Source organism: Plectropomus leopardus, chromosome 14 (genome assembly GCF_026936395.1).
Source record: "Plectropomus leopardus strain MGB_pleo_1.0 chromosome 14, ASM2693639v1, whole genome shotgun sequence".
In the NCBI taxonomy this organism is placed as follows: domain Eukaryota; kingdom Metazoa; phylum Chordata; class Actinopteri; order Perciformes; family Serranidae; genus Plectropomus; species Plectropomus leopardus.
In genome coordinates this window covers 15,396,695-15,424,387 of record NC_142189.1, presented here as the reverse complement: position 1 = coordinate 15,424,387, position 27,693 = coordinate 15,396,695, and the positions used below count along the sequence as shown (strand labels likewise).

The 27,693-nt window shown below is 39.6% G+C and overlaps 2 protein-coding genes across 14 annotated transcripts in view; one reads left to right on the top strand and one right to left on the bottom strand.

Moving 5' to 3' along the window:
• Nucleotides 1-6,043, top strand: part of begain (brain enriched guanylate kinase associated) — a 208,408-nt gene extending 202,365 nt beyond the window's left edge. For all 3 annotated transcript variants that reach the window (XM_088087747.1, XM_088087746.1, XM_088087749.1), the window contains one exon: nucleotides 272-6,043. In XM_088087747.1, the coding sequence (XP_087943873.1) occupies nucleotides 272-1,813 (1,542 nt within the window). In that variant the 3' untranslated portion in view covers nucleotides 1,814-6,043. The remainder of the gene's footprint in view (nucleotides 1-271) is intronic.
• Nucleotides 1-27,693, bottom strand: part of wdr25 (WD repeat domain 25) — an 80,095-nt gene that overhangs the window by 43,220 nt on the left and 9,182 nt on the right. For all 11 annotated transcript variants that reach the window (XM_088087756.1, XM_088087752.1, XM_088087754.1 and 8 more), the window contains 5 exons: nucleotides 24,070-24,217; nucleotides 14,398-14,528; nucleotides 12,530-12,700; nucleotides 11,736-11,876; nucleotides 7,149-8,630 (listed from right to left, as the gene is read on the bottom strand). In XM_088087756.1, coding sequence (XP_087943882.1) covers nucleotides 8,409-8,630; nucleotides 11,736-11,876; nucleotides 12,530-12,700; nucleotides 14,398-14,528; nucleotides 24,070-24,217 — 813 coding nt within the window. In that variant the 3' untranslated portion in view covers nucleotides 7,149-8,408. The remainder of the gene's footprint in view (nucleotides 1-7,148; nucleotides 8,631-11,735; nucleotides 11,877-12,529; nucleotides 12,701-14,397; nucleotides 14,529-24,069; nucleotides 24,218-27,693) is intronic.

Here is a 27,693-nt window from a genome sequence, read left to right as displayed (position 1 = left end):
ACTAGAATTATAGATTAAAATCCTTGAGGACTGGCTCTAAAAATATCTTCAGTGCAGACACAAAAAGCAAAGAATCTTTCTGAGGAAGAGATTCAAGTTGATTGTATAAATAATTAAGAAAAGACTGTTGAAGAATTCTTAATGTTTTAGAGATCTTTTTGGGCTAAATCTGAAAAGTGGCTCAGCAGCTTTCACAAAAAGCATCTGTGTGGATTTTTTGTCTTCATCGAGCTTCTTCTGTCTCTTTGCATGTCTGTATTTCTTGTCTTAGCTGCCACTGGATTTCCAGGAACGCATCAGTTCCCACATGGAGAAGCAGAATCGGGGTAGTGGAGCCTCTGTAGCGATGTGCCACTCAAATTACTCCGACGCCGTGCCCACAGCCATAATTGCCAAGGTACTGGAAAAGCCAGAACCAGGAAGCAGTTGCCCTGTAACGCGCTCCCCGAGCCCACAACCGCAGGATGGAGACTTTCTTACAGGAACAGGAAGCACTGATCAACTGAGCCGCCGCATTTCGTATAAATCATCCGACCTGTACTGCAGCGATACAGCCCTTTACTGCCCTGAGCGATGGCAAGATACAGAGCGCAGGCAGAGTGTCGACCTCCAAGGCACCGGCCTGCTCCAGCTTCACACCCAGAACTCCACCGACAGCAACCCAGAGGAAGAAGCCTACCACTCTGGAAGTTTCTCCCACCATGAGCCTCCATCCTCCTTCCACCACCACGATGACTTCGGCACTGGTAGCCTCCCTGCCTCCAGTTCCTACTCCAGCTTCAGCCTCGCATCAGATGAAAAGGGGGGAGTTAGTGGTGGTTGTGGCCGCACTGCCAGCAGCACCTTGTCCTCTTCCCATCAGGGTCTCTATATGGACTGGCGAGATGGTGGCAGTGGGGACTATGAGCGCAAAAGTATGTCCTCCTATGATAAAGACAGCCCCAGCTTCCCCAAGTCCCTCAGCATCCAGCACATGGTGACCCCCAGGAGCCCGCAGAAGGGCACATCACCAACGTACACAAGGACGGCTTCATGCTTCAGCGAACCATACCATTCCAGCACGCCTCGCCTGGCGTCCTCTCACAGCATGGGGTCCACAACAGGACTGGGCCAAGCTCATGGGGGAGCTCTGGACAGCCGTGGTGACGTCCAGGTCCCTGAGGACGACTTAAGCAGCCGATGGAGGCAGCTCAGCGTGGAAGACATCAACACATTTGCATCTTCCTACCGTAACATCACAGGGCGTGTCTCTCCATATAGCTTCTCTGAGCGCCACTTTGCCATGGGCCCCTCCAGTAAGGTCAAGGGGTCCCTCTACAGCAGCTTCCAAGAAGGAGATGATGTCTTCCACAGCCGCGTGCTGGACCAGTGTTTCGCTGTCGGCCCCCCTTCCCCCAGCCGCAGCCAGAAACCCATGGAGCATCGTAAGCAGGAGAAAACTTCTGTGCTGTACAGAGCCAAGGAGGACAGTCAGGACTCCGAGTGCAGTTTGTTCCTCTCAGGGAGCTCTAAAGAGAAGGAGAGCAGTGGGGGAGCGACGGCGGCAAGCAGCACCAAGAAGGACTACGTGAATCTGAGTGCAGACAGCTCGGCTGAGTCCTTACACCAAAGCTCCCTCGAAGCTTCAAGTCTTCAACACTACCCCAGCCCCAGGCCGAGTGTCCGGCCCCGCCCGAGCTCCAGCTCCGCTCTCAGTGTCGGCCCTGCACTCCCAAAGAAGACCTCTCTAAGATACCAAAAATTTGGCAGCACGGGACTGACAAGGAAGGACAGTTTGACCAAGGCACAGCTCTACGGTACGCTGCTGAACTGAGCGGGGGAGAGAGAGCTTTTCATTTTATGCATGATGACGATGATGATGATTCCTAACTTAACTGTACTGTACTGTATGTCTCAAAAGTTCCCTGCAGCAAACACATACTTGGTGTGATGGGGTATTAACATGTTGTTGTTTTATGTATCTCTTAGCCAAGGCACGTTTCATGCAGTCTGCAACACTTTTTCTATTATATGTCATGATACAGTGTAGCTACCTGAGACCAGCTCTTCACTATGTTTTTGTTTCAATTACAGTGACGATAATTAGAGCCACCGGGATAAAACCACCCGGCTACATGGATGTACTGTGCTACTTGCTCTTTTTTTTGGTGTTGAGTACTGTTAGTAAAACCAGCAAAAGACCATTAATTCCTGCTCTAAGATATATACAGTATAGATAATGGGAAAAGGCGTGTGCAATGGAGTGACTTAATTACACGTTTGTATAGTGGACCCTGCCGACTGCAAGCTGTTGAAAAGATTTATTCATTCTCTGGTTTGTCTCAAACAAAATGCATGCTGTATAATGCATATAAATAAGATGGGAAAACTCATTTCCAGCTAAATTGTTTCTCATAGTGACATTATCTATAAACGCCACTTATTAAAAAGCTGTTTTATAACCACTTCCAAATTGGCTAAACAAGAGATATTTAAAAAGTATTTTATTCAAATGCCATGTAATATTCATTGCAAGAAATTAAGGCCCAATCTCAATTCTTATTCTTACCCCTACCCCACATTTTTGAATGCCAGCTTGAACAGAGTTACAATGGGTAGTTGTTAAAATCTTCCCCTATGAAATGGGACAGCCATTCAAGACCCTGATATACCATTGCTAGCTACTGATATTGGCTTGTGTTCAGGGTTGCCAGGCATTGTGAAAATGCTGTTTTCTGCTGTGGTGATTTTTTCGTGTATGGGCTAGGCATCCTTTTGTGATTGTCAGGATGCTTGTGATTTGTTCACATTTAAAATCAGGGTACCCACAATTATGAAAGTCATGAAACTGTTTTCCAGGCCTGGAAATGGTTTGGAATTAACAGAATGTTTTTGAAAGGTTTTGAATATATATTAATTTGGCAGTTGTTGAAATATGCTCTTAAAAAAAATCAAAACATGTCTGTGCAAAATACATTCCTTGTATAAGTAATTTAAAATCAAGTGCTGCATTACGTGACTGAGCAATTGTCAGACATGTCCATAAAGCATTTGTTTAATAAGATTAAAATGTATACGAACTTGTCAAATTGCGCTGACAACCACGTGATCCACCGATCTGGTCTATTGGTGGTGAAAACATCTATTGAGGGAGTAAAGTTAGTGAGCGCCAACAGTCTGCTTATCTGCAAATGCCTGAGAGATGCCTCTTCAATAATGTACAGTGCTCCATATACAGGCCAACCTTTTTTTTAAACTACTTTAATAAAGTTATAGAAATTGGATTAAATATTATGGAAAAGTTATGAAACTGATTTGGTAAATACGTGTGGGAACCTTGTAAAATTTCATGCTATCAATCGATCAAACAAGTAATCAAATAAAAGATGTAAAAAAAAAAGTGCGTCATTACCAGGCAACTAGTCGTGCTCACATTAGCAACCCGTGCACCTACCCTGCCAGTCTGCACCGTGCATGTATTAAGAGACCTGAATACAGCGCTAGTGGCAGGACCCCGTTCACTCTTATGAAAGTTACTCAGTGGCGCATGAAGCCAAAAAAGATTTATTTCTGCAGTATGGAATTACACTTCCACATCAAGGGGCCCATAGCGTGAGCACACTAGAGATTTACAGTGGCTGAGTGGCTCACTTCTGCCTGCTTAACAGCTAATATGTCAAAATGCACTGTCATGTACAAATCAACAATAACAGAGTAACTTACCAAGACGCAGGCATACTAGCTTTGTTCTTTTTTGCTATGCTTGTCATAAAGGACCATAATATATTGAAACGCCACTTAACTAAGCTTACATAATGGCTATTATTTATTTATTTTTTAAATACTGATTAAACCTTTGAAACCTGGAGCAACATCACTTTTCTAGTGCTGCTTTCAGACGCCTTACACAAGTACTTAAACTTTTGAAGCCTGAGCAAATTTTAAAAAGTAAGTAGTAGATTTATAAAGTTAAGTAAAAACGTTAAGGGAAAAAGAATTTTATTTACATTTATAATTACATATTTAAAAATGTTACATAATTATTCAGAATAGAATATATTATTTTATATTATATATTATATATATATCTTACATATATATATTACATTACATTTTTTTATAGCACTTCTTTCACGTATTGTTTGTCTTTTTTTGTAAAACAAATTTTCAGGTTTCTTGTTCAGTTTTTACTTATTGCTTCCTAATTTTTGGGTTGTTTCTTCTTTTGTTGCTCATTGCCTTCTTCCCATGTCTTGGAAAGAAATCCAGCCAATTTGCTCAGTTTTCAAAGGGATAACAGATTTGAGGGTTTCTTTTTTTTTGCTTGTTCAGCCATCTTCCTGATGATCTCTTATAATTTGGCTGTAAGTGTGCCTCTCAAAAACCTCAGTTTGGAGGGCCACTTAGCTCTAACACTTCGCTCTACCCCTCTCTTTCCCAACAAAACAAAGGGGTATGGGCAAAGGGTGTAATGGGACTGAGTTAGATTGAGTTTCTTTCATGATGCTATATTTCTCGCTTGTTTCATAAAAATCCCTGATTTGGTTTGTTGGAAAAATAAAACTTAAAAATGTACAAATCCAATAGAAATGACTAAACAGAACTGCAAGATTTTTAACTGTAATTTTTCTTATTTTTGTATCAAAATGAGGCTGCACAGTAGTTACCCTCATATACCAGGAATCTTGTGAAATTGCCTTAATCCTGTTCAGTGGACAATGGTCTCCTTTACAACAACTGTGCACATATACTGTATTTATCTGCTGTATTGTTACTGTACGTATACACTACTGTTAAAGCGTATGTTCTTCCTGTCAGACGTTAATACACAAGGCCAGTTTCTTGGAGAAGGATTAAGTCTGTTCTTAGACTGGGGGTATATTTACGCGGCGTTAGTTAAAGACGATGAGGCTTAATCCCTGTCTGAAAAATCTGGCACACGTAGCCAAATTTCTACCCGTACACAAACTCTTAAACGCTGTTGGCACTAGTTGCGCAAACCAAAACAAAAAGTGCTGGATGTTCGCGTTTTTGGGGGAGATTAATTGGAACATTCTCCAGGCAAGCTGGCAATTCTGCAATGTATGCACAAAAAGTGTACTAAGAAGGTGGCGAGAGACGACTGATTAAAGACAAAAATGTACAGTCAGTGTGTTGTTTTTAAACCAGCATGCTCAATTAGGCTATTTTAGAGAAAACACTGTGAAAATAGAGAAAAGTGTGTATATATGCGTACATAGAAAGTGGCAAAGACGTACTGTAGTGATGGTGAATTTATACAATTAGAATAAGACCCTGCCATGTTAAATACAGAGTTGCAGAGAGGTTGCTGCCCCACAATCATGCTACCATCTGCTAGTTACTGGTGTAGATGGGGACAAAACGACAATGATCCAACATCTGTGCGCCCTTTGGCATGATAGATCTTGACAGATTTCTTCCTGCCTGCGCAGCTCTATAGATCTGAGAGGAATGGCGAAAGGGATAAGCTAAATAATGGGATTTCAGCTTTGCCTTCAGGAAGTCACGTATAGATTTTTCTGGAAGGCCATGCCTCTACCTCTCTCATTCCTACAGATCTGGGATCTGGCTCAAGGCTGTTTTTTTAAGGTTTAAAAGCTGCATTTCTTCTTTTTGACCTTGGCATGTTATGAAGGTGAAACTACACCACAAAAAGTTTCCAATCATATTCTTATTTGGTACAATGTATAGGTATCTACAGGGTTAAAAAGGTTTGGGATTAAATTTAACCCATGTACAGAGGGATTGAGAGGATATATGGTATTTTTGTTGTGGACATAATGTATAAAAAGAGATCTAGATACTACATACACAATTGTTATTACACTATGACTATTTTTTATCCAGTTTCAGTTGATATTTATCGATTGTTTTGACCCTGAATGAAGAGGCTGAAGCGGTTCTGTCCTGTTCTACCTCCAGCCCTGTTCCAGGATCAACAGGCCAGCTGTCTAAATGTCAACATATGTGTCTGTCTGATGCATGGTTATATATTTTTGCTGTATGTTTATTTACTTAATAAAGATGGGTGTTGGAAAATGTATCATGGACTCATCATATTTCATGAACTTTAAATTCTTAAAATACTAGAAATGTCTTGATCTGGAGGTGCTGGACAGTATTCTTTCAACAAAGTTGTGTATATTTTAAATGCCGATGCTATCTTGATGCATTTGTAGCAATTCCAATTGGGACTCAAGTAATAATTATGTCACAACATCCTCAACTGATTGTAGGTTTCAAAGTATACCCATATATGTGTGGACGAGGCCTTTAAAAAGTATTTCACTGATATAAAGGAGGACTTCACATAAAAAAAGGGTGTCTCTGCAGTTGACAGATGCAAATACTTTTCAAATTGGTGCTACATGACCAGGGCATACAGGGAAAAAGGGTGCTTTTGCTCAAGAGGTAGAAAACCTACAACTACCAGAATGAGCTATGCTCCCGCTGATGGCTGACGTAATGTGAAATGGTCCCTGTGAAACCATGATGGCCAGCAATCTCATCTTACAGTTAAACATTAAGCTAAAACATGTTTCTTAAAACATCTGAGGTGAGAAATATGCAATTTAGTGACTGAATCTTGGTTTATACTAAAGCAGTGTGGTGCCCTCTTCCTGTTTACTTACTTTCGCCATTATGGCGAAACAGGGCATTATAATAACAATAAACAGACGGTGCAGTAACATAACCTTGAATTATATTCGATCAGCACTGCCTCGTTTACCATTTGATCGAATTTTGGTTCAAGTTTGAGAGAAAGAGAAGGAGGGGTGGGTCTGTCTGTTGATCAGTTGTATATTTTTTGAGGCAGCGGCTTGCGGCAGGCAATAGTGGGCAATACCAAAATGTGGAAGTACAGCCTGTAGTTTGAGCAACAGTCCGAGAGCTGGCAAAACTCCCCTTAAATTAGGTGTAATCTACAGTATTTAAAGGAGTTTCGCCAGGGGGAAGGAGGGATATCTAAGCACTGGTTGTTGGTTAGATGGAGTAAAGATTACCACAGTTCATCTACACATACTACCCACATTGTTTTGACACAAATTTGGTTAAAAATCAGCAAAGTATCCCTTTAAACACCCAATATGACAGTTTATACACTAAACAGACCCATCACCACAATAGTTAAAAGTTTGGTTACTTACCCATCGAACACTGAAGAGGCAACACCGTCTCCAAAGAAGTCTTTCCTGAAAAGGCCCTCTGATGGTCACCCTGGTTTTCTCCCGATTCTGGTCTTGAACTTCATTCTCTAGTCTTTCTCACCCTTGTGAGATCCGATTGTTTCATGCTCTCTAATTTGTTTTAACATTAATTATATTCCGTATATGATTTGCTAGCCAGCAAAAATACACAGGGACTAGTACAAACAGAGTTAGCTTTTGCCATTAAACACATATGAATTATCATTTGGCTTCACAAATTGCTTACTGGTCCTTTAAAACAATAACAATGTCAGTTGAACTATAATTAACTACAGTATAAACAACCGCAGGGGCTAGAAAAAGTACTGAGCCATTAGAATTTCCCTTGGCACCAAACAGTGAAATGTATTTTAAGGACTGTTCTGCTAGATACTGAATAAAGATCACAAGCATCTGTCTGCACTTCACTGCTCTGCTGTTGACTGGCAGGATTTTGAAAGAACCTGGCAATGTTTTGACAGATGTCTGCGTATTTTCTTTAGTTCTCTGGTTGTTTCTCTGTGATGCTTTAAGCTGTCAGTGTGAAAATAAAATGTCATATCAGAGCAGGGAGAACAAAAAGAGGAAAATGATGTGTATGCAGAATGTGAATTGAAAAACACTACTGATTAGAAAATGCCCAGAGAGATTTTTTTTTCTTTGTTTTGACAAAAACCTCAAGAACATGATGATAAAGTCCCTCGCTGTTTTTGAGTGGAAAGCTGACTATAAAGGCGTTAAGGTCGTGTTTATGTGCGTGCGCACCTTCTGCCTTGCCACTGCCTAACATTTAAGATAAAAGTCCTTACAAAATTTCACTCTTTGAACTGTAAAGAAATAAGTGTATTTTTCCTTGTTTTCAGGATGTTAAAACAACATAAGATGGGCCAATATAAAAAAAAAAACATGTTTACATTGAGATTTACACAATAGAGGCTGCTGTTTCAGTGCCAAAGCAAGTTCATATGAATAAAAATTTAGATGTGGGTGGTTTTTAAAATAACATTAAAGTATCGCAAAATACACAGTGTAGAATAATGTTTTTCAGAGGCGTCAGTTGATAATAGATTTGCTGACTTCCATCATTTTTGTTGCCAAGTTCTAATCATCTTATGCTAAGAGATGATAAGAGATACAGTCTTGAAGATGGATATGCACGATGCTTACAGTTTCATATCATCTTTGGCCCTTTTTTATTGTGTTCGTGTTCATTCACTGTACTTAGTGCCAGACCTTGATCTCGCCGGCCCAGTCGCAGGTGGCCGCAGTTGCAGGAATAACAGGATGCTGAGAAACACACAGGCAGGGCTGGCTGTGGGCACGGAGAGTGTGCAGCATACGAGCGTTGTGGTAATCGTAGAAGTGAGCAGAGCCGGTGGAGCTCCCCGAGGCCAGGATAGTACCATCCAGAGAAAACTCACACTGCACTGCGTAACCCTCCACCTAGAACAAGAATATATGTGTTAGTTACGATGCATTAACCTTCCACCAAGAGCCATTTTAACGTCAGTATAATAAATAGATTGTGATACAAGAGATTACAGACTTGAGCAGCCATGCATGTGTTCTTTAACATCCCTGGCTGTATGCGAGCTGATAGTTGAATTTAATTCACTGAATTTAAAGACACTGAACAGTATGAAAGCCCATTTCTATCTGTGTGATGAAAAGAAAAAAAAAATCCTGTTAGAGCTAAAATATATGGCATGGACGCAGCACGTCACATAGGCGGAGCAGAGGTTTTAACCTGCTAAACAGACTCCGTCTTTGCAGCCCGGCTGCTGCCACCTTCACTGTGTGTGTATTGAGTTTTACCAAGTGAAAACGCAGTTGGTTATGAAGGATTTGAAAGCAAAGGCTATAACTTATTAACCGGCTCTGAATTAAATAACTGGATCATTTTAACAACAGGGTGCATTGATTTGATTGATTTATTTCAATGTGAAATGTATAAACACCCACAAGGCTGCTTTGCATTGCTTCTGGTACACTGAAGTATTATTCGAATCATTTTAAACAGATTGTAGAGATTGTTTTTTTTACAGAGTTCTATATATTGTATGTCTGTGTGCTGCTTGCAGAGAAGAAAAAAACAGAACATCCGTGTAAAAACAGAGAAGAGCAGTGCGATGGCCGCGCGGGCAAGCGCGTCTTCTGTGTTCAGCAGCTATAGTTGATTATAATGGACTCGTTTTGCTGCAGACATGCTGCGGCAGACGTGCCGCGCCATGAACGTGTCACATGTATTTCAGGCATTATAATGAGAAACTATCTAAAAATAATAACTTAATAAAGTTTCTGATTATTCTGAGATATTAGGTCAGTTTTTTAAAAAGGTTCTGATTACAGTGGATTAAAGATTCTTTTTTTTTTTTATCACAATGGTGAAAGGGTCTTTGATTATTTTATCTATGAACTGTTTCTCGATTCAATTTTCAGGTAATATACACCAAATCCATATATCTTAATAGCATGAGAGAAAATTACATAGTTAAAGTACAACTGACAAGTTAAATTCTCAACAGTCTGTCCCACTGTTGAACAATATTTATATAGAAATAAATACAAGGGGCGCCCAATAACTGAGTTGGCAGGGCCGGTTCGATTCTGATTTGGCCCTTTGCTGCATGTCATCCTCTCTCTATCCCCCTTTCATGCTTAAAGCTGTACTATCTAATAGATGCTAAAAGCCCCAAAAAAATGTTTAAAAAAACAAACAAGAAATTTAAAAAATCTCCTTTACTGCACGGAAAGACCAATACTGTTATTATATAAGTGGATCCACATGCCTGTTGCTTGCAGCCAACACTGACTACCATGGAAAAGTGGGATGACACAAAATGTAACTCAGATTAATGGATTTCTTCAAGTCTATAAAATTATCTACTCAAAATAATGTGTGGTGTACGGGAGCTGAGAACAGCCAAGCTTGCAATTTTTTTTAATGATGTTATGTCAAGAGCTAGCATTTTATGATCAAGTATTTAAAGTATTTCATGATCTTGAAATCCCAAAGCTTGTTTTCTCCTGATATTATTATTATTATTATTAGTAGTAGTAGTAGTAGTAGTAGTAGTAATAGTAGTAGTAGTAGTAGTAGTAGTATTAGTATTATCCTGATAACTATTTAATCAGTGCAGACACTTGAGTAAACAAAAAGGCAGATTTCTTGAGATAACAAGGTAAATTATCACAAGAAAACAACTGACAACTTTTTCTGGAGATCACAGGATAATTATGGAGAACTCTCAAATGGCCGTCTGGTCTGTTTGATCACACCCGATTTAAGCCTTTTAAACTCACTGTCATGACTGTCGGGGAGGAACCTGCCGATGTAAGACCTTGATTAAAGAACAGTCTGATACGTTGGTCAATAAGGGACATTTACAGCCTAAATAAGTTGCTACAGTCGTCAAGTTGCCATGCATGCTGGCATGGCACTCCTGGTCTGTGATAAACATTATAAGTAATAAGAGCGATTGCTTTCTCATAATAATGAGCTGATATCTCATTATCTCAGATACAAAAGCTAGTTTTCTTGAGATGAGGAAATGATTACCTTGTGATCTTGAGATAAAGGAATTTTTAAAATAATTGCAAGCACGGCCGTTCTAGGCCCCTGTAGTAGTCTGTACTGTTTGTGTGTAAAACAGGGAATTTCATAGAAAACTGTACGGTCGTTTGGTAAATAATCATTTAATCTGTCCAAATCAGAATGCTCTTATCTCATACATTACATTACATTACAGTAGAAAGTCATTTGAAATGATCTCTTCAGGATAAGAATGGATGGGAGGAATATTTACAGCAACCAATAACTTTCACTCTACATATGAGGCATCAGTACTGACAATATACTTAAAAAAATATGAACCTATTCCTTATTTGTATGTATTTTTTGATTAACAAAGGCTGCAATAAAGAATTTATAATCACAATAAAGGTTGTGTGATACACTAATTGGTTGCTAACACATGTTCTCTGTTCGAGGTGTTTGCTTCAAAGTAGTATATAATAAAAAAAAAAACATGACAAAGCTTCAGAGATTAAATGTCTGTGTTCTCTGGAGGTTTTGTTGATTTGAAATGTTGTTGTGTTTTGCACCTCAGGGTCTTCATCTATGAGGGAAAAAAAACAGGACTGGAATGTGAGATACCAATTTGTTTCCTGTCCATCTCTGGATTTTTTCTTGAATCAACAAACAGACGCCACAGCAGCAGCTCAACATGCTCTCAGTAATATTTGCCAGCCATAATCTGCTCTGTTTGCTGCCCTCAGTGGAAAAATTGTATTCTACTTAGTGTGTTTGTTTTGGGGGAGGGCTGTGTGGAGGAAGCAGGGTATGGATCTATGGTGCATGTCAACCATGTGTCGTGTAGGTTATGATGATTGTCTATGTGTGTGTGCATAGGTTTATTCTAATGCCTTTTTGCTCAGTGAGCATGTGGGATGTTGCTGAAGTTGTTTGTGTGCATTCTGCATTGATCACGCCTGTGTAACCCCCAACCCACCCCAACCTTTCACCCTGAGGTCACAGTCGTTACTGACCTTGTGTCCTTCGTATCGCCGCCTCTTGTTCATTCTATAGGGCTGCTGGGAGGAAAATACTGCTATGTAGTCGCCATTAGTCTGTGCAACAAAGGACTCCTCCAGTGGGTGGAGAGCCAGGCTGGGGCACGTGTACCGCTCCTGGTGGCCAAATGAGAGGAGGGAGAATATCCAGAGGGGAAATTAATTCAGCATTTGACATTTTCTTGTTCTGAGGCTAACCATGAAGTCAGCTACATGCCAAGTAGACCATTATTTTGAAAAACACATGTCCAGATGTGCAGAAGGTGGACCAAGTAACAGAAATACTTTATAATATATAGCAATGTCTATTATGGTAATTTCCGAGGCCACAGTTTGGTTTATATTCTACGATTTTGTACACCTGTTAATTTTTCCACCCTACATATTAAGAGTCTAACAAATTTACAAGTCTCCGGGACTTCCTGCACTGCACAATAAATGTTCAATTTAACTGCAGAAACACTGATTCAAGGACACACTCAGCACAAAGGTTATTAAAAACTACATTTTAGAATAGGTGGCATTCAATTGGGCGCACGGTTCCTTCAGCACTGTCGAAATACGCCAGTTCCACATCCCTCATTACCAACTTGTTTCACATCACAGAGTTCACACATTTTCAGAAATGTACTTTAATAAGAAATGTGATTTGCTTGTTGAAATTCAAACTGCCTTTGAGCCTTTTAGCTGATAATTTCAACATCATGTGCAAATCAGAGATACATCTATTCAGGGGCTATTTTTCCTCATTCACACAAAGGTTTTCTAACCTGGTAGATTTGGTTGGAGACCTTGGCTGTGGTCTGGTAGTCCCAGGCGATGAGGGTGCGGTCTGCAGAGTCTCTGCTCACACAGTCAGAGCTTGTTATAAAGTCCACACCACCTCTCAGAAACAGGATGTCCAAGGTCTGCTGGATCCCTGCTTTGTAAACCTTCACCACCTGGAAACACACATGGACCCACACCCACACATGAACAAATTAACATCAAGCCCTTCAAAATTCACAGTAAAAACATAGAAATTTTTTTTCCATTTACAAAATAGTGGGAAGTGGTTGTGAAAAATCATGTGTAGTTATTAGTAACCCGTGTCGTCCCTTTAAAACAATTTAATTAAGTAAGAATTAGTGTTGAGGCTATGCATGATGCTTTTACAGCACAGTATTCTTATAGTGACTCAGCTCAGAAGGGTTATCTACAGAAGGGGGGCGGGGTCATTCCCATGTGACTGACAGGTGCAACAGCACTATCATGATAAACAGAGACAGAAAGATGTGCAGCTGTACAATAAAATGAGTCAAAGTTGTGGTAAAGATGTGGTGATTTGACAAAATTGAAAAGCCTTGCAGAATTCATGGGGATTGCCTGGTCTTGCGTGAACTGTTGCGATTACAACAGACAAACATTCTACATCTACGGGCAATTTAGAGTCCCCAGAGAATGGCCCCAGCTCAGCTAGCCGGCAGATATGGACCCGAAAACCTCTGGCTATGAAGCAAAAATGCTCAGGACCGCACCACCTTTGTTCGCGTTGGTCATCCATTAATTAATGATTTATTTTTACTTACAATGTGAGTGCTTTGGATGCTGTTCAGACTGCTAAACTAAACCATGGACTTCTTCATTAAGTACGATGGGCAGTCACTGTTTTTTTTCCCCCAAAGTGTAAGAGTATAAATGCTGTGATACTGCAGGAGGTGGAGTTCAGCTCTGACACAATTTAACCCCTGGGTTAAAGAACTTTCTTTACCAGACCAGTTTTATCAAATAAGATTTTCACAGGGTGGATTTTCAAATAAGGTCTCATTCCAGAGCTACCGAGCGGACCACTAGCAGCTACAGTCTACATGAGACAATTTAACCTTTGACCTCCAATTGCAACTTTCACCGCCCTCTTTCTGCTTTGTAACTTCCACCAAACTTTTAACACTTGCTCACATCAACAAGTTTTAACATAACATGGTAGAGCAATCTCATGCATCCAGTTCAACCTAATGAGTCTGTTTTAGAGAGACGTCAGACTAATGGTTTAAAGTTGTGCCAGTGGGTCTTGGCTCTTTTGTCTGATGGGGTTATTTCACCCCAAAGCAAGACGAACACAGCCAAGAGCTCAGACTGACAGGCAGCCAGAACGCTACAGCATTAACAATCTATTTGCAAAGGACTGCTCTACGCTCACTCTGCAACTTACATTGACACCTAGTGGCAGAAGCAATCCCTGCTGTATGAAATCTAAAACCCTGCAGGGAACCTGTCAGTTAATCAAGGAGGGGGGGGGGGGGGTTACATTCAGATTTGGAGAAGGTGAATAGGATTATCACATAAAACAGTCCATTAAGCTTAATAGCAATACGAGGTTGTAGCTTCACAAGAACAATCCATGAGTCCCAAGTGAAATTAGAATTTGCTTTGAACAATTAGTGCGATAACCTGCAGCGTTACTTCTGTGCATGCAGCACGATTATCCTCTTAGTGACATAAAGCATGGGTTATTGTTTGTACTAGTGTGTAAATGTGAGTGTGTGAGGATGGTGTGTTCAGAGCATACCTGCTTTTGATTTATAAGATCAAACAACAGTCTGTGAACCAGAGTCAATAAAAATGGCACATCTACTGTAGTGTGGTTAATGAGTTTGACCTTGCAGCTGCGAGAGTCCCAGGCCTTGACCACAGAGCTGTAGCCTCCGCACAGGAATACCTCTGGGTTGCTGGGATGCAAGACCGCACACATCACTTTGAACTGGTTGTCCAATTTCACTACCTGCTGCCCTACAGACCAGAAGAAATGAGAGAGAGAAAAAAAAAGAACAAGATCAATCACCTTTATAAGAACAATTGACCTCTTGAATTACACATTACAAAACTATGATGAAAACAAGATACTGTTTCACATATTTTGTGCATAAAGCTAAGATTCCTCTGAGAGCAGCTATTCACAACATCTCACATTCATAAACTGAATGCCATTACCTTCAATCTTGGTATGGCATAAAATACATTTATTTTTCCAACAATTTGTCTTATCTTTTTAAATAAATATTTTTACATAACTTCCAACGAGGAGGCATAATACACTGTATCAAGATCCAGTACGATGGATATTATCAGTAACATTTATTGAATCAATGTGCACATAAATTTTAGTCCAAGATACATTTAAGCTTTCCCTGACATGCATTACAATCAAAGGAAAAGGTTCCTTTTCTTTTCAGCAGGGTTCCCATAGTGTCATGTTTAAATCTGATGCTCATTATTCACACATCAGTGTCAAACCAATACTACTTAAATCCACAATATATTCTCCTTATATTGTACAAAATAAAAGTACCCCAAATTCTGCGGTGTCGTGATACAATGTTATTAATGATTAGGGTGACAATTAAAAAATGAAATATTGATACCTAGGATGCACAATCCGATATCATGCTTAATATGATGTTAATTCCACTACAGAAGAGACATGATGATCACTAAAATTAGGAGCGGGGGCAAAGTGGATATATTGATATCGGTATCAGTATATCAGTATCAGCCATTGACCAAATGAGTTGTTATATATCGGCATATCGGCAAAAATATCCTGCATCCCTATTGATATCATGTTAAAAATATGCATATGATGGTAGTGTGTAAATAATCCAGCAGAACCTCTTGTATAATTTCCTTTCTTTCAGTTCTCACTATGTCTCATTCCCAAAAAGCCATCTGGTTGCCTTCACATTACCCATTGAGCATAAATCTTTTAATACAATTTTATACAGTTATGGTTAAAGACTCTCTCCAACTCCCTACCCTCATATTCTGAGTGCAAAGTCATTTCCCAAAAAAAGAAAAAAGCAAAAACATTAAAAAAAAAAAAGAAAATTAAAGATTCTTTTGACTGATAGCATTATTATTATTATTATTATTATTATTATTACTATTATTCAAAATGTTCTATTAGATATTGCGATAACACTGTTATAAAATATATTTCTTATAGATCCACAAAGCAATACTATGTTGACATTTTGACCATTTAAAGCCTAAACACTTCACTTGTGTTACTACTTTCATTTGTGATGCACCTAGTAAAGAAACAATGATGCTTCTGGTTCAACATCCTGATGGTGTGTATATGTGAGTGCATGCAGTCCTTGCACTGCAGTATTTTGCCCACTCAGCTCCAAAAAACTCGTTTCCAGCTCAACTCTGACCCCTGGCTGGTTTCTGTCCTCTCTGGGCCCCGACATTTCCCTGAGTTGTTTTGGCTGCCAAGGCAATCACCTTATTACTGTTTAATCTCTGCCACAAGGAGTATCACTCCTGCTGCTGCTACACACATCTGTCTGAACAAACCATAATAATCTGCATAAAGTAGTTTTTAAGTGTGGCTAAGCTTCTTTGATGTGTTCAAAATACAGTGCAGAAAGAAGAAAGTACAATCTGTGTGTGTTCTTTACATTCAAACAGAATAGAAAGGTTCAGATTATTAAGATAATGAATTAAGACAAACTGTTGCAGTTTGTGCCACATGAAAAGCTCAATTAAACATTTTGTCTTCCTCAGCTGTCACGACTTTACTACATAAAATCCAACTACAATTCCTCTGAAACGCTAATTCTGCTGAAACTTCTCTTTGGTTTATTAATTGAGTGCACTGTGAGGATCCAATCCTCCTTTGCAAAGTGCCCATTAGATTCCTGTGCAGTAAATATTGTGTGTAATGAAACTGTGCCGCCGCCTTTGCTTATAAACAGTGATTTGAAAACAAGCTCGATGATAAAAAATACAGTAAATCATGCTGTAAGTCACTGCCAAAGATAGCGCTCCCTACTTAGTGAACCTTCTGAAATTCATGATGTTAAAGTAAAAGGATGAGAAGCTTTCTGTGATCATTCCAGGTCAGAGGAAGGGCGTGAGCTTGTTTACAGGCTACATCCATCAGTTTTTGATCACATGTCATTGTACCACTAAAAAAAGCTTCACATACGTAGACCGTGGACAGTTTCTTGCGTTAAATGAAGCTATTTTCATCACTTTTGTGTGCGGGCTGCAGCACATTTTCCAAACAACTGCACAGTTTACACCATACAAATCAGTCTGATTTAAACATAGCTCAAGACAAAAAGATAATCTAAACTAACAAAGACGAAGAGAAACCAGAATATAAAACACTGTTTTGGCTAGAGGCAGCTTTATCTAAAATCAATTAAAAAATGTCATACTTAAGAACAAAACAAAAACACTGAGGGGCTTAAATATAATTAAGCCTGACAGGGTGCGACCAAAAATTACTTTCCTGGGAAAACGATGAAGAAGGCAACACAAGGAGCCAAGCCAGACTATGAGCCAGCAGCTCTGTCAAAGGCTATGCAAAGTAGAGCACCTCAGGGTTCAACGGCTGCTCATTAATTCATCGAACAAACAACAAAGACCCCATCCAAAACAGTCTTAGCCCACAACAAAAACACACTTCATTACACTCTTGTTCCACGATGTTCCTACCAAGTCTTTTCAGAAAGGGGGGGGATGAGCTAATAAACTGCAGCAAAAATGGACCTTCTTTCACTTAATGGCAGACTAGCACGCTCCCAAATTTGATTGCATTGATCCAAAGTTTCAACTGGCAATTTCGTCGGGCTCACACTCCCTACTTAATTGGCTTACTCGTAGCGACAGAGCAGATCTGTCATCAAGATTTAAAACCCGTGTTTGGCATGACGATGAGAAATCAACATTCTCCTCATAATAAACAGGGCCTCGTCATGTTTTAATTAAACAAGATTAATTGGCTTGCTTGAGAATGGAGATAAGGGAAGTCTGCAGCGATCTGTCCCTCCACTCATGCTAGTTTACTTTGTAGTCTTGAAAGAACTGTGATCATGCTGTAGAGCTGACACACACAGTGGATGACTACAGTGCAGAGGACATTAGGGATGACTGGGATGAGCCCCTTAGAGCAGAGCGAAGCTGGGATGAAATGGATATTCTGCCTCATTATCGGATCCACCAAAGCAGGGTGCTGTCACTTAATAAGCAAAGGTTAGAAATACATTATTTGGTTTTGACAAGCCATGTCTAAAATAATATTTTAGAAATAAGCGTAATAAGCCATATTTGTACCTAGTTTGAAACACAGACACACGCCAACAAATCTCCAGCTATATTTAGGAGGTGATTATCTATTGTAATGTGGCAACTTAACCTTGATGCTTACATGTTTGTTTTTTTTAGTTTTAATTACTTTTTAATGACTGTTATTGTTGTTGTCATATATGGATTCTGTTATTAATTTGGTATCACTTTTATGTTGTCATTTCAATTTCTGTGTCTGTTATGTTTGTGTTTCTTGTAATACAATGAAATGTTAACCTTTTTTTTTTTGGTAGAGGCTTCAAATAAGTCCTCCTTTTTTGCCTTTTCCTGCACCGTATACTGTTTTTTGTTTTGTTTTGGGGTTTTTTTGTAATTTCGTTTATTTTAAATTGTGGAAAAATAAAAACAACTGAATAGACTGATAATTAAGGCTTAAATCTATTTCAGTGATCAAGTGTTCAATTCACATCCTCACATTAATAACCCAGCATAAGAAGAGAGTACGTCTGCATACTTGGATTTTTGTGGAAGCACAAGTGGGCAGTTATCACTCTTGTTTCCCATCTGATGACACAAGTGTTGCAAATTATACTTAATACATATACATTCATTACAAGGGTAGGAGGCATAATTGCTGGAGAAGAAAGGGAGCTGGGACCCTCAAAAAGTAAAAATAGTTCAAGTATGAAACAACTTCGAAGAAAAACACCAAATGCACAGATGCTTGATGTTAGGTGCTTTTAAATCCTGTCATCACAGTAGCGATTTTAGTATAAATTAAAAATGTCTCTACTTTTATTACATGTTCACTAAAGTCACCACAGAATGAAGATGAAGTGAAACCTGTGTCAGCGTCAGCACAACATGAAGCTTTCAAAGTAGGTCAAAATGCACATATGCTTGCCGGTGGCATTTGAAGTAAATGCTTCTGTGTGTGCTGCTGCTGTATGTGTTGTCTCCTGGGGAGCAGTGCTTAAAGGTTTGTGCGTTTATACTCCCACATTGCACCATTTACCTCACTGCAAGTTTCGCCACAGGGTGGGGGATTGGGGGGGTGGGGAGTGATATCTGGGCACTGGTTAGATGGATGGAAGTTTACCACCATTCATCTACACGTACTACCCACACTGTTGTGATTCAAAGCTGGTTGAAAATAAGCAAAGTATCCCTCGAAGTGGAAAGTGAAAGTTTTTGAGACAAAAAAATCCCAGAATACTGATGTTTTCCTGTTAAAAATGTAAATGTTATAGAGAATATAGCTTGGACCCACTGTCACAAGTATATATTTGTACAAATAATACCTTCAGAAAATCCTATTCAATGTCTAAATATTGAGCTAGAGGCCTGGGGTGTACATGATAGCAACTTATTCCAATTTAGTACAATTGCTGATTTATTTCTTATAGTTGTGCAAAAGGATGTGGTTCTGTTTTGAAAAAGAACGAGCACCCTGTCACACATGGATTGCATGGTTGTCTCAGATACATACTAACATGTTTTAAAACAAACTACTTTCTGTGGGATGACCACCCCAATGTGACTCATTATTTTGCCCTGGTACTGCTGACACATGTAGCTTGTAGCTCATTCTTTAAAAAGTAATGCACTACAATGACATGAAACTTCTTCTTACAGCTAAAATATTGCTGAAAGCCTTTCGCAACACTCATCAAAATATGATTCTGCAAAGCCAAAGGGAGGTGGAAGGGCCACACACAAGCCCTCTCCAGTACTGGCACTATCTCTGTGTATTATTGTTTTTTTGGAAAGCAGGGACAATCTCCTTTCTGCCAGCGCCTGAAGGGATCTGGACAGAAGACTCAAGTTCTGCATACACACGCACCAACTGACACTTCAACCTGTGGCAGCCTATGGGTATATGGGCATATTTTCCTATGCCAGCCTCTGACAATCAGCTTTTCCAAGGACAGCCGTGAAAGCGCTGGACAACAGCTGCCACTTCACACTAATGCCCTCCAGATGAAATTCATTTATTCCACTCCCCAACTCCTGCTCTGTTTCTGTTTTTCTGAATTTATTCTGCATCTCTTGATTTCTTTCTCCCCCATTCTTCCTCTCCTCTCCATCTCTCTTTCTGCATTACGCCTCTTAACCTGCTCTCCCTCTCTACATCCTCCTCTTTTGCTACTCAGCTGTGACAGCCTGCCTGTGGCCCACTGGGAGTGGATATAAGATTCTACAAATTAAATTGGACACAGGAACAACTGCAAAGACGGTCGAGCAAAATGGGCCCACACACCATGCTGAATGCAGAAGCTCCTTTATAATTCCATTTTTCTATAAACATACAAATTGGTGCAGGATTTGTTTAGGTATGCTGTGGTAAAATACGGGGTCAGGAGTCCTGTAAGACTCCCACAGATCATTAAAGAGCCTGCAGACATCTCCAAAGAGCGCTCAATTGAAGAGAATAGGCCCAGCTGCCTTCCTTGTTAGAGCTGAGAGGCTCTGCATTACTGTGAAGAGCATAAAGATCAAATTTGCCCTGATTACAGTCTGATGCAGCAAAAACTAAGCTCCCTCAGTGTTCTATCACTCTTGGTAGATCTCGAGTGAACACATATGCTGCATGAATGTTGGGAGTCTCATTCATTTTTCAAACAGCACTGTCATAATGATGCCAACACCTTGGCGTAGCCTTGTTGTGAGTGTGTGTAACCCTCTGGAGCCATAGCTTACCATGTTATGATGCGATTTACACTTATGTCAGTCTGTGTTTAAATTATTATGAGGCAGTTTGGCCACTGTGCTCTTTTCACCGCTCGAATGTGTGTTTTAAGTATCAGTGCAGAGGACTTGGCTATAACACAATAAATCACACTACAATTGTGCAAAAACTGGGCAGGAATCCCCAACTCCCATATTAATATGCAACTAAATTAAATTTTCTTCATCTCGTGCTGCCATAGGAATGCTTATTGCTGTGCAGTGCCAACACACATCTGATCTGCAGACCCTCACCCTCAAAAATAATCAATTTTATTCAATTTTCATACAAATAAATAATAATATTAGTAAGAAAACAAATTAAAAATCACCAAAATAGAGAGATTTGGTGCACGTTTGATGTGTGAGGGCTCTTTGAATGTCTGACTTCAAAGCTTGACCACACTAAGACATTCTACAATGCTGTGCAAGGCACTAGTGCCCCCCAAAGTATAAGACCAAAATATTGGTCTATTTATGGTTGTGGTTTGTGACGTTCCGGTGTAAGGTCATGGTGGCTGCTCCTGTGGTGATGTATCCATTATTGATCCCCTTCCTGGAGCTGCCTGTGTGTGTAATGGCCTAGCCAGGCTATTATCCGTAGGCTTTATTGGCGGTATTGACAGACATGCTGAGAGGGGAAGTGCAAACGGCAGCAAGTCATCACAGCAATGTGTTGACCCTAGAGATGTAGATGCCACAGGGGTTTTAAAACAATGTCTATTGTATGTTGACTCATTCTGTTTGGCCTCTTTGAGGTCTTTTTTTGCATATATGAACAATGAAACATATTAAAAGTTGTTTAATGGACAAAATGGACAAATAGAAGGACTGAGAGCATTCTTTGTCAATCTTCAGTCTGCTTAATTCAAGCAGAAATAGTTTTGCTATCAAGTACTGGCTCACTAACTTTTTCTTTAGCTGTGTAGAAATTCATGAATTGTTTCAGATGAGCAAAAGTGCTGAAAAAGCAGCCTCCCTGACGCAGATTGCCTGTATGATTGGTTCTCATCTTTTCTGCCACGCTTGTTAAATGAGCGTTTGGACGGAAAGCAGAGCATTTCCAAAGCAAACCACGTTATTGATCAGTTGTAAAAGTCACCTTGAACATTTTTATGATCACAAAAAAAAGGGCCAGCTAACACAGAGACGGCGGATTTAGTTCAAAGTGGTCGACAAAAAGGATGTCAGAAATTTCCAGAAAGTAATAATGTTCACTTTGTTTTCCTGTTTGGGATACAAAGAGAGAGATTGACAGAGAGAGAGAGCTGTGTCCCATTTTAGGGGCTATTTCCTTTAAAGTGGTTGTGTAGCCTACATAAAATCTCATTTAGAGAATCGATCTCCTCCCTAAATGTGACTAGAGTGTCACTGCAGGTTTTCAGGTCTTTATAGCGAACAATACAATGGGAGTCACTGCAAGGTGTGAAATGAAATGGAAATAATTATATGTACTTATTTTTTAATTATACATCATAATAAAATAACTAAGACAAGAATACTTTGGTTAAATCATTTACATAGTACATTATAACGTGATGGAAGGTTTATTTATGATATTCTTGCAAACTCTGTTAACTTGGATTTAAAGTGGCTTGACCCCAGCCAAGACCTGTAATTTTTGGAGGGAAAAATTAGTTGTTTCACTTAAATTTAGGTAAAAGAAGGCAGCACTTATTGGATGTACTTTGGGGAAATCTTTGAATTGAGACTGTTGATCGGTTATTATGTACTATATTTACTGCCGAGGTCCAAACTAGAAGTGTGACTTTTAAAAATTTAAAATTCAAATGTTAAGAAAAACACTAAACGTTTAGAAAAACTGCTAAACCTTTAACCATTAATTTAAAAAAATTCACGTCAAAAAGTGCGCATGTCTCTGCTCAAAGCACACTGGGAAATAGCTTAAATTACACTAGCTGACAGCAGCAGCTCAGCAGCCGAAACACCTGTGTGGACAGGATTTTTTTTTTTTTAAAAAAAAGGCGAGCCACAACAGTCATCTGACGCATCCGACTGCTAAATCAAATTTCTCAAAGTCTGACTAACACAACCAAATAATTTGATTGGAAGTCGAGTTATTCCCTCATGTGCACACCTCAGTCAGACTTAAATTGGACTAAGCATTCTGTCTTAGTCGCCACACCGGCCTCCCTCTGTGGTTAAGGATAATGACTGTTTGTTAGGGGGAGAAGTAAAAAAGAATTGGTCTATCAGTGTAAGTGTACATGATATTTGAATATTTGCTCATCTGTACCTTACATAACAGCTGATGAAGACAGTGGTAGACCAAAAATGACAGTTTTCTCAATGGGGTCTGGTGTTTTTGATAAAATGGCTTCAAATCTCCATCTGTAGGGGCTGTCTAACAGCAAGTTGAAGCTGTAAAAATATTCTAAATATAGCATAAAAGTAAACAGATATTAAGTTTATTAGGTGGCTATTTAATCTATTAAGGCAGAGTTTGCTCAGTGCTGTTTGTACATGACACAGGAGCTTTCTACCCTGAAGTTATTGTAATTGTGATTCGGTCTAAAAATAAAAAAAACAGAAAGATCATAATCAATCACTGACATATTTCATATCAAAGGATATGATACTATTTCAAATAGTTGAAAAGCCTGGCTTTTTTAGATTACTTTTCGCTAAAAAGGGGGTACAGTAAAAAGTTGTGTGTCATACCTGTGATGCAATAAAAATATATTTTTTTAACAAAATGTTAGGTAAACTGATTCCAGTATGTGCCATTTTAAAATATGTAAGCAAATTTTGATGCATATCAGGATAATATCGCAAATACCAATTATTTTAATGTTAATAATAGTGACATGTTATAATCTTATCGTCCCATGCCTAGTCTCTAGTTATTGTTTGGGGAAAAAATTGAATTGCCCCTCCCACAGAAACCAGTGAGAGTGGGGGATTTGTCAGACTGAAGATGGAAAATGAGTTGACAATTCTCTCTGATAGCAGGCGGTATTTGCTCAAGAAATGTGGATTTCAAAGTCTGTCCCCAAAATGTGTCACGACTACAGAGAGAGGGAGAGAGAAACAGCTTTGCAATTTATACAATGAGTTTAGAACAGGTTTTGGGGCCCTGAGGCAATTCAAAGTCACTCCACACATAAATTACTAACTACTAACTTTAACTCTGAATTAGACAAAACACACTAAATTTGCAAGGAGCAAAATCGCAGATGAGTTTTCTTTTCCCACAACACAAGCAATATGCTTGGAGAAAAATGTTTGTTAAAAAGCAGATAAAACAGAATTTCTATTGAGTAAATATAATGCAGTTTAACTGTAACTTCCTCATATATATATTTTAGGAGTATAAAGAAGTATAAAAGAATATAAAGGTACACCACAGTCTTTCTAGTGGTAGTGTATCAGGCCTGTAGACATTAACACATTGTATCGAATGACGACTTGTGGAGGACTTCACAGCGGTTTGTTATGCGACACTGTTTTCATCAGTCCTACAGAAGGAAGTGTTGCTTCTCACCTGTCTCTACGTCTGTGATCACAGCCGTGTTGTCAAAGGAGCCGGTGAGGAGGTGTTGCCCGCAGGGGGTCCAACAGGCGTCACGCACAGCTCCCGAATGGCAGGTGTAAACCCTCAGGCATCGCCCGCTCTCTGCTCCATCCCACACCTGCCACACATGGGCACATCGCATCAAGCCAAAATTGCAAACACACCTAGACTGCAGCAACAAAGTTATATTTTCCTGACTGCGCACAAGCTCAAACCGTACTGGAAGACAGCTCTTGTAGCTCTACCGCATGAAATACAGAGAATGTGCTGCCAAACAACTTGAGTTGACAGGAACTAATTAATGAGTTTAAAGGGACAGTTCACTCCAAAATCAAAATGACATATTTTTCATCTTACCTGGAGTGCTATTTATCAGTTCAGACTGTTTTGGTTAGTTGCTGATTGTTTGAGACATCGGTCGTATAGTTGTCTGCCTTTTCCCCAATATAATTAAACTACAGTAGATGGCACTCGGCATGAGGTGCTCAAAGCGCCAAAAAAACGTTAGAAAAACTCAACAGCAATGTCTCTTTTCAGAAATTATGACCCGGCTACTCAAGAGTCCACAGACTCTTAATCCACAGACTTTATAAGCAGACATCTCTACGGCCAATATCTCTAACTCTCAGCAACTCACACCAAAACAGTTTAGAATGATAAAAAGCACTACAAGTGCAAACATGTATTTTTGATTTGGAGGTTGAACTGTAACTTTAAAGCAATTGACACATCCATGCTGTATCAGTAATTCAGTTTTTGCTCTGTCTTTGTATGCTCTATAAACAAAAAAAAGGAAGGTCCTGTCAGTGTGCTAACAGGCGTAAAGTTGCACTGACCCCCGCATCCTGTATACCCTGTACACCTCAAACAAACACCAAATAAAAAAAACATGCAGTATGGCAGAGAAAAGACATCAGGGGCACTGACATACTGTGCTTTCCTTCAAACAAACAGAGGGAAAGCACCTGCATGCTATGAAATACATTTCAAGGCAGTTCAATGACAGTCAAATAGTCAAGGCCCGGTTTGGCGGCCACAGCTCTCCCGAACAAAAAGAAGAAAACAAGGTGAAATTCTTCTGCCATGCCTTTGCAGATGTTGCATTCAATGTGTCCTACGGCATTGAAAATTCTTCCTGTGTCGATGAGAGTTGGTGAATGTCTCTTTTTTAGAGCAGAGAAAGATGCAATCTATGTCTTCCTCCCCTAAATTCTATTGTAATGGCACAAAATTAAATTACTGAGCAAAGTGCCGCTGGATAAGTTAGCATAATACGTATACAAATCAGGCTTATTTGCTGGATTTAAAAGCAAAGACAGCCTTTATAATTAATTAATCAAACTAATTACCTTTGAGTGTGCCTGTAAATCAATTCCCTGTGTGGTGTAATGGCACTAATGGTTTTGTATTGTTAGAGGTTTCTCTGACTACAGAGAGCTGAAGAAAAGCACCCAGCTGCCTTCTGTAGTGGCTGCCATGAATACACTATCAAACACCTTGCTAGCTTAAATTGTTATATTATGGTGCAAATAAAGTGCAAAAAGAGGTCTAAAAAGGTGATTCATGAATGAGTGTGTTAATGTGCCAGGTTGTTCTATTGTTGATTTGTCTTTAGTCATTGTTGTTTTTGCACTGTGCTTCAAAAATGTTATTTGGCAAACAGGCTGGTCAATATTGTGACACGCTTTTCATCTGATTTCCCGATGAAGAAAAAAGATTTTTCTGTCAGGAATGTCAAAAGACAAAAGCTTCTCCCTGAAGCCCAGCCTGAAATCCAGTGGGTGGGCTGGACTGGTGTCTACTGACTTATATTACACTAATGATGAAGTATTTTTTGCTTCCCCGGCATTGCAAGGGCCGCAGAGGAACTTTGAAGATCTGCGGGGCGCTGCAGCTCCCTCTCTGCCTCTCCCTGTGTTTCATTATTAAAGCCAAATTCTCCATATAGCTTAAGAAACACATTGAGAAGTTCTGTACCACAGCTCCCACAGGAGACAGATTGGGGGGAAGAGAGCTGGACGGGGAGGAGGGAGCTGACATATCAATCCAGCAGGCAGTATTTTAACAAACAGAATGCCAGAGATGCCTTCAGGGCGAGAGGAAAAAGTGACATAGAGAGACAGAGTCACACTTTTAATTGCAAAAAGCTAAATATTGGGGTGAAGCTGCTATTAATAATATTTCCATTTCGTTTTGCAACAGGATTTGCCGCTTCTGTGTGATTTTAGGTTTAGGGAAACACTGCCATCTCAAGGTAACATGAAAATCTGATGACAGTATCTGAAAGCTTCAACTGAACAGACTTCTTCATAACAAGTGTGACAAAATGGCATCTTGCTGTTCCACTGACTGACAGCGTTAATGATATTCCCAGTAACAGCACCATTCACTACACACACAATTGCAAATAATCCCATACAATGTGAGACCTAGGCACGGGTGAAAATGAGTGCTTGTTTATTTGCATCCCCTTTAATTTCACTGGCCACTTAACAGACACGCAGAGCGGATCCTTGCAGATGACTCATTGGGGTAATCTGCTTCCTAAATGACTCTCGGTAATTAAAACTAAATTGGTATTCGTGTTATCAACTTAAAACCACTGCCTTACACCTGCCGTAGCCATGGTGACAACAGCTGCAAAGAGGCTGGAATAATGATAGTCTGACTCTGCCTCAGAGGGAACTGACAGACAGGAAGGAGGGAGAGAAGACAGGCCTGAAGGGTTAAAAAACACAAAGAGGGTAAGTGTCAAGACTTCATAGAGTGTGCCCCCTCCCTGTCTTCAGTCAGAGACAATAGAAAAGAATAACCGTAGTCAGAGCACAATAGTGCTGAAAGACATAATCGATAGAGCTGTGCAGTATGTCAATAAGTAAGCAACAATTTCTGACAAGCTCCCACAATAAAGGAAAATAACAACAGCACATACACAGAGCTGCATTTTCACATATGCGCCTGTAATTTTCTACACCAGTGCACCCCGAATGTACTGTTGCACAAACAAAAAGTTGGACCGTGGCATGTAACAAAGGCTAAGGAGAATCCAAACAGGGATGCTGCAGTAATGTGGAATGCACATTACGTACTTTTCAGGCAAAAATGCAATGGTGTGTCCAGCCTTTTTTTGTCTAACTGGGGTGACACAAGTGGGGCTTATGCAGGGATGGCATGAAGCACAAGCACTGCTGTAGGCAAACATGTCATCATAGCTTTAATTGACCATTTTTGCCACCGCTTCCCATAGCTACTTTGATTACTAACATTGCAGTGTGTTATATTCCTGCTTTTAATTTAGTTAGAAAAATAGACCTACTAATCATAACACAACAGAGTGGCACCACACAAATGTAAAATAAAGCTTCCATACTTTGACAAAGAAATTGTTCTTCCAAAAGTAAATTACAATAGCAATAGCAAGTACAAAGTGCCAACACAATTATAGTTACAAAAAATAAACTAAATAAGCCTGTGTGAACAAATTCTTAACAGTTGTATCGATTTAGGCTAGACACTACTCAAATGACTGCCTCTCAGGTTTAAGACTGAATTGCACCAATAAACGAAACCAATTAACTCGTCAAACAATTCAAA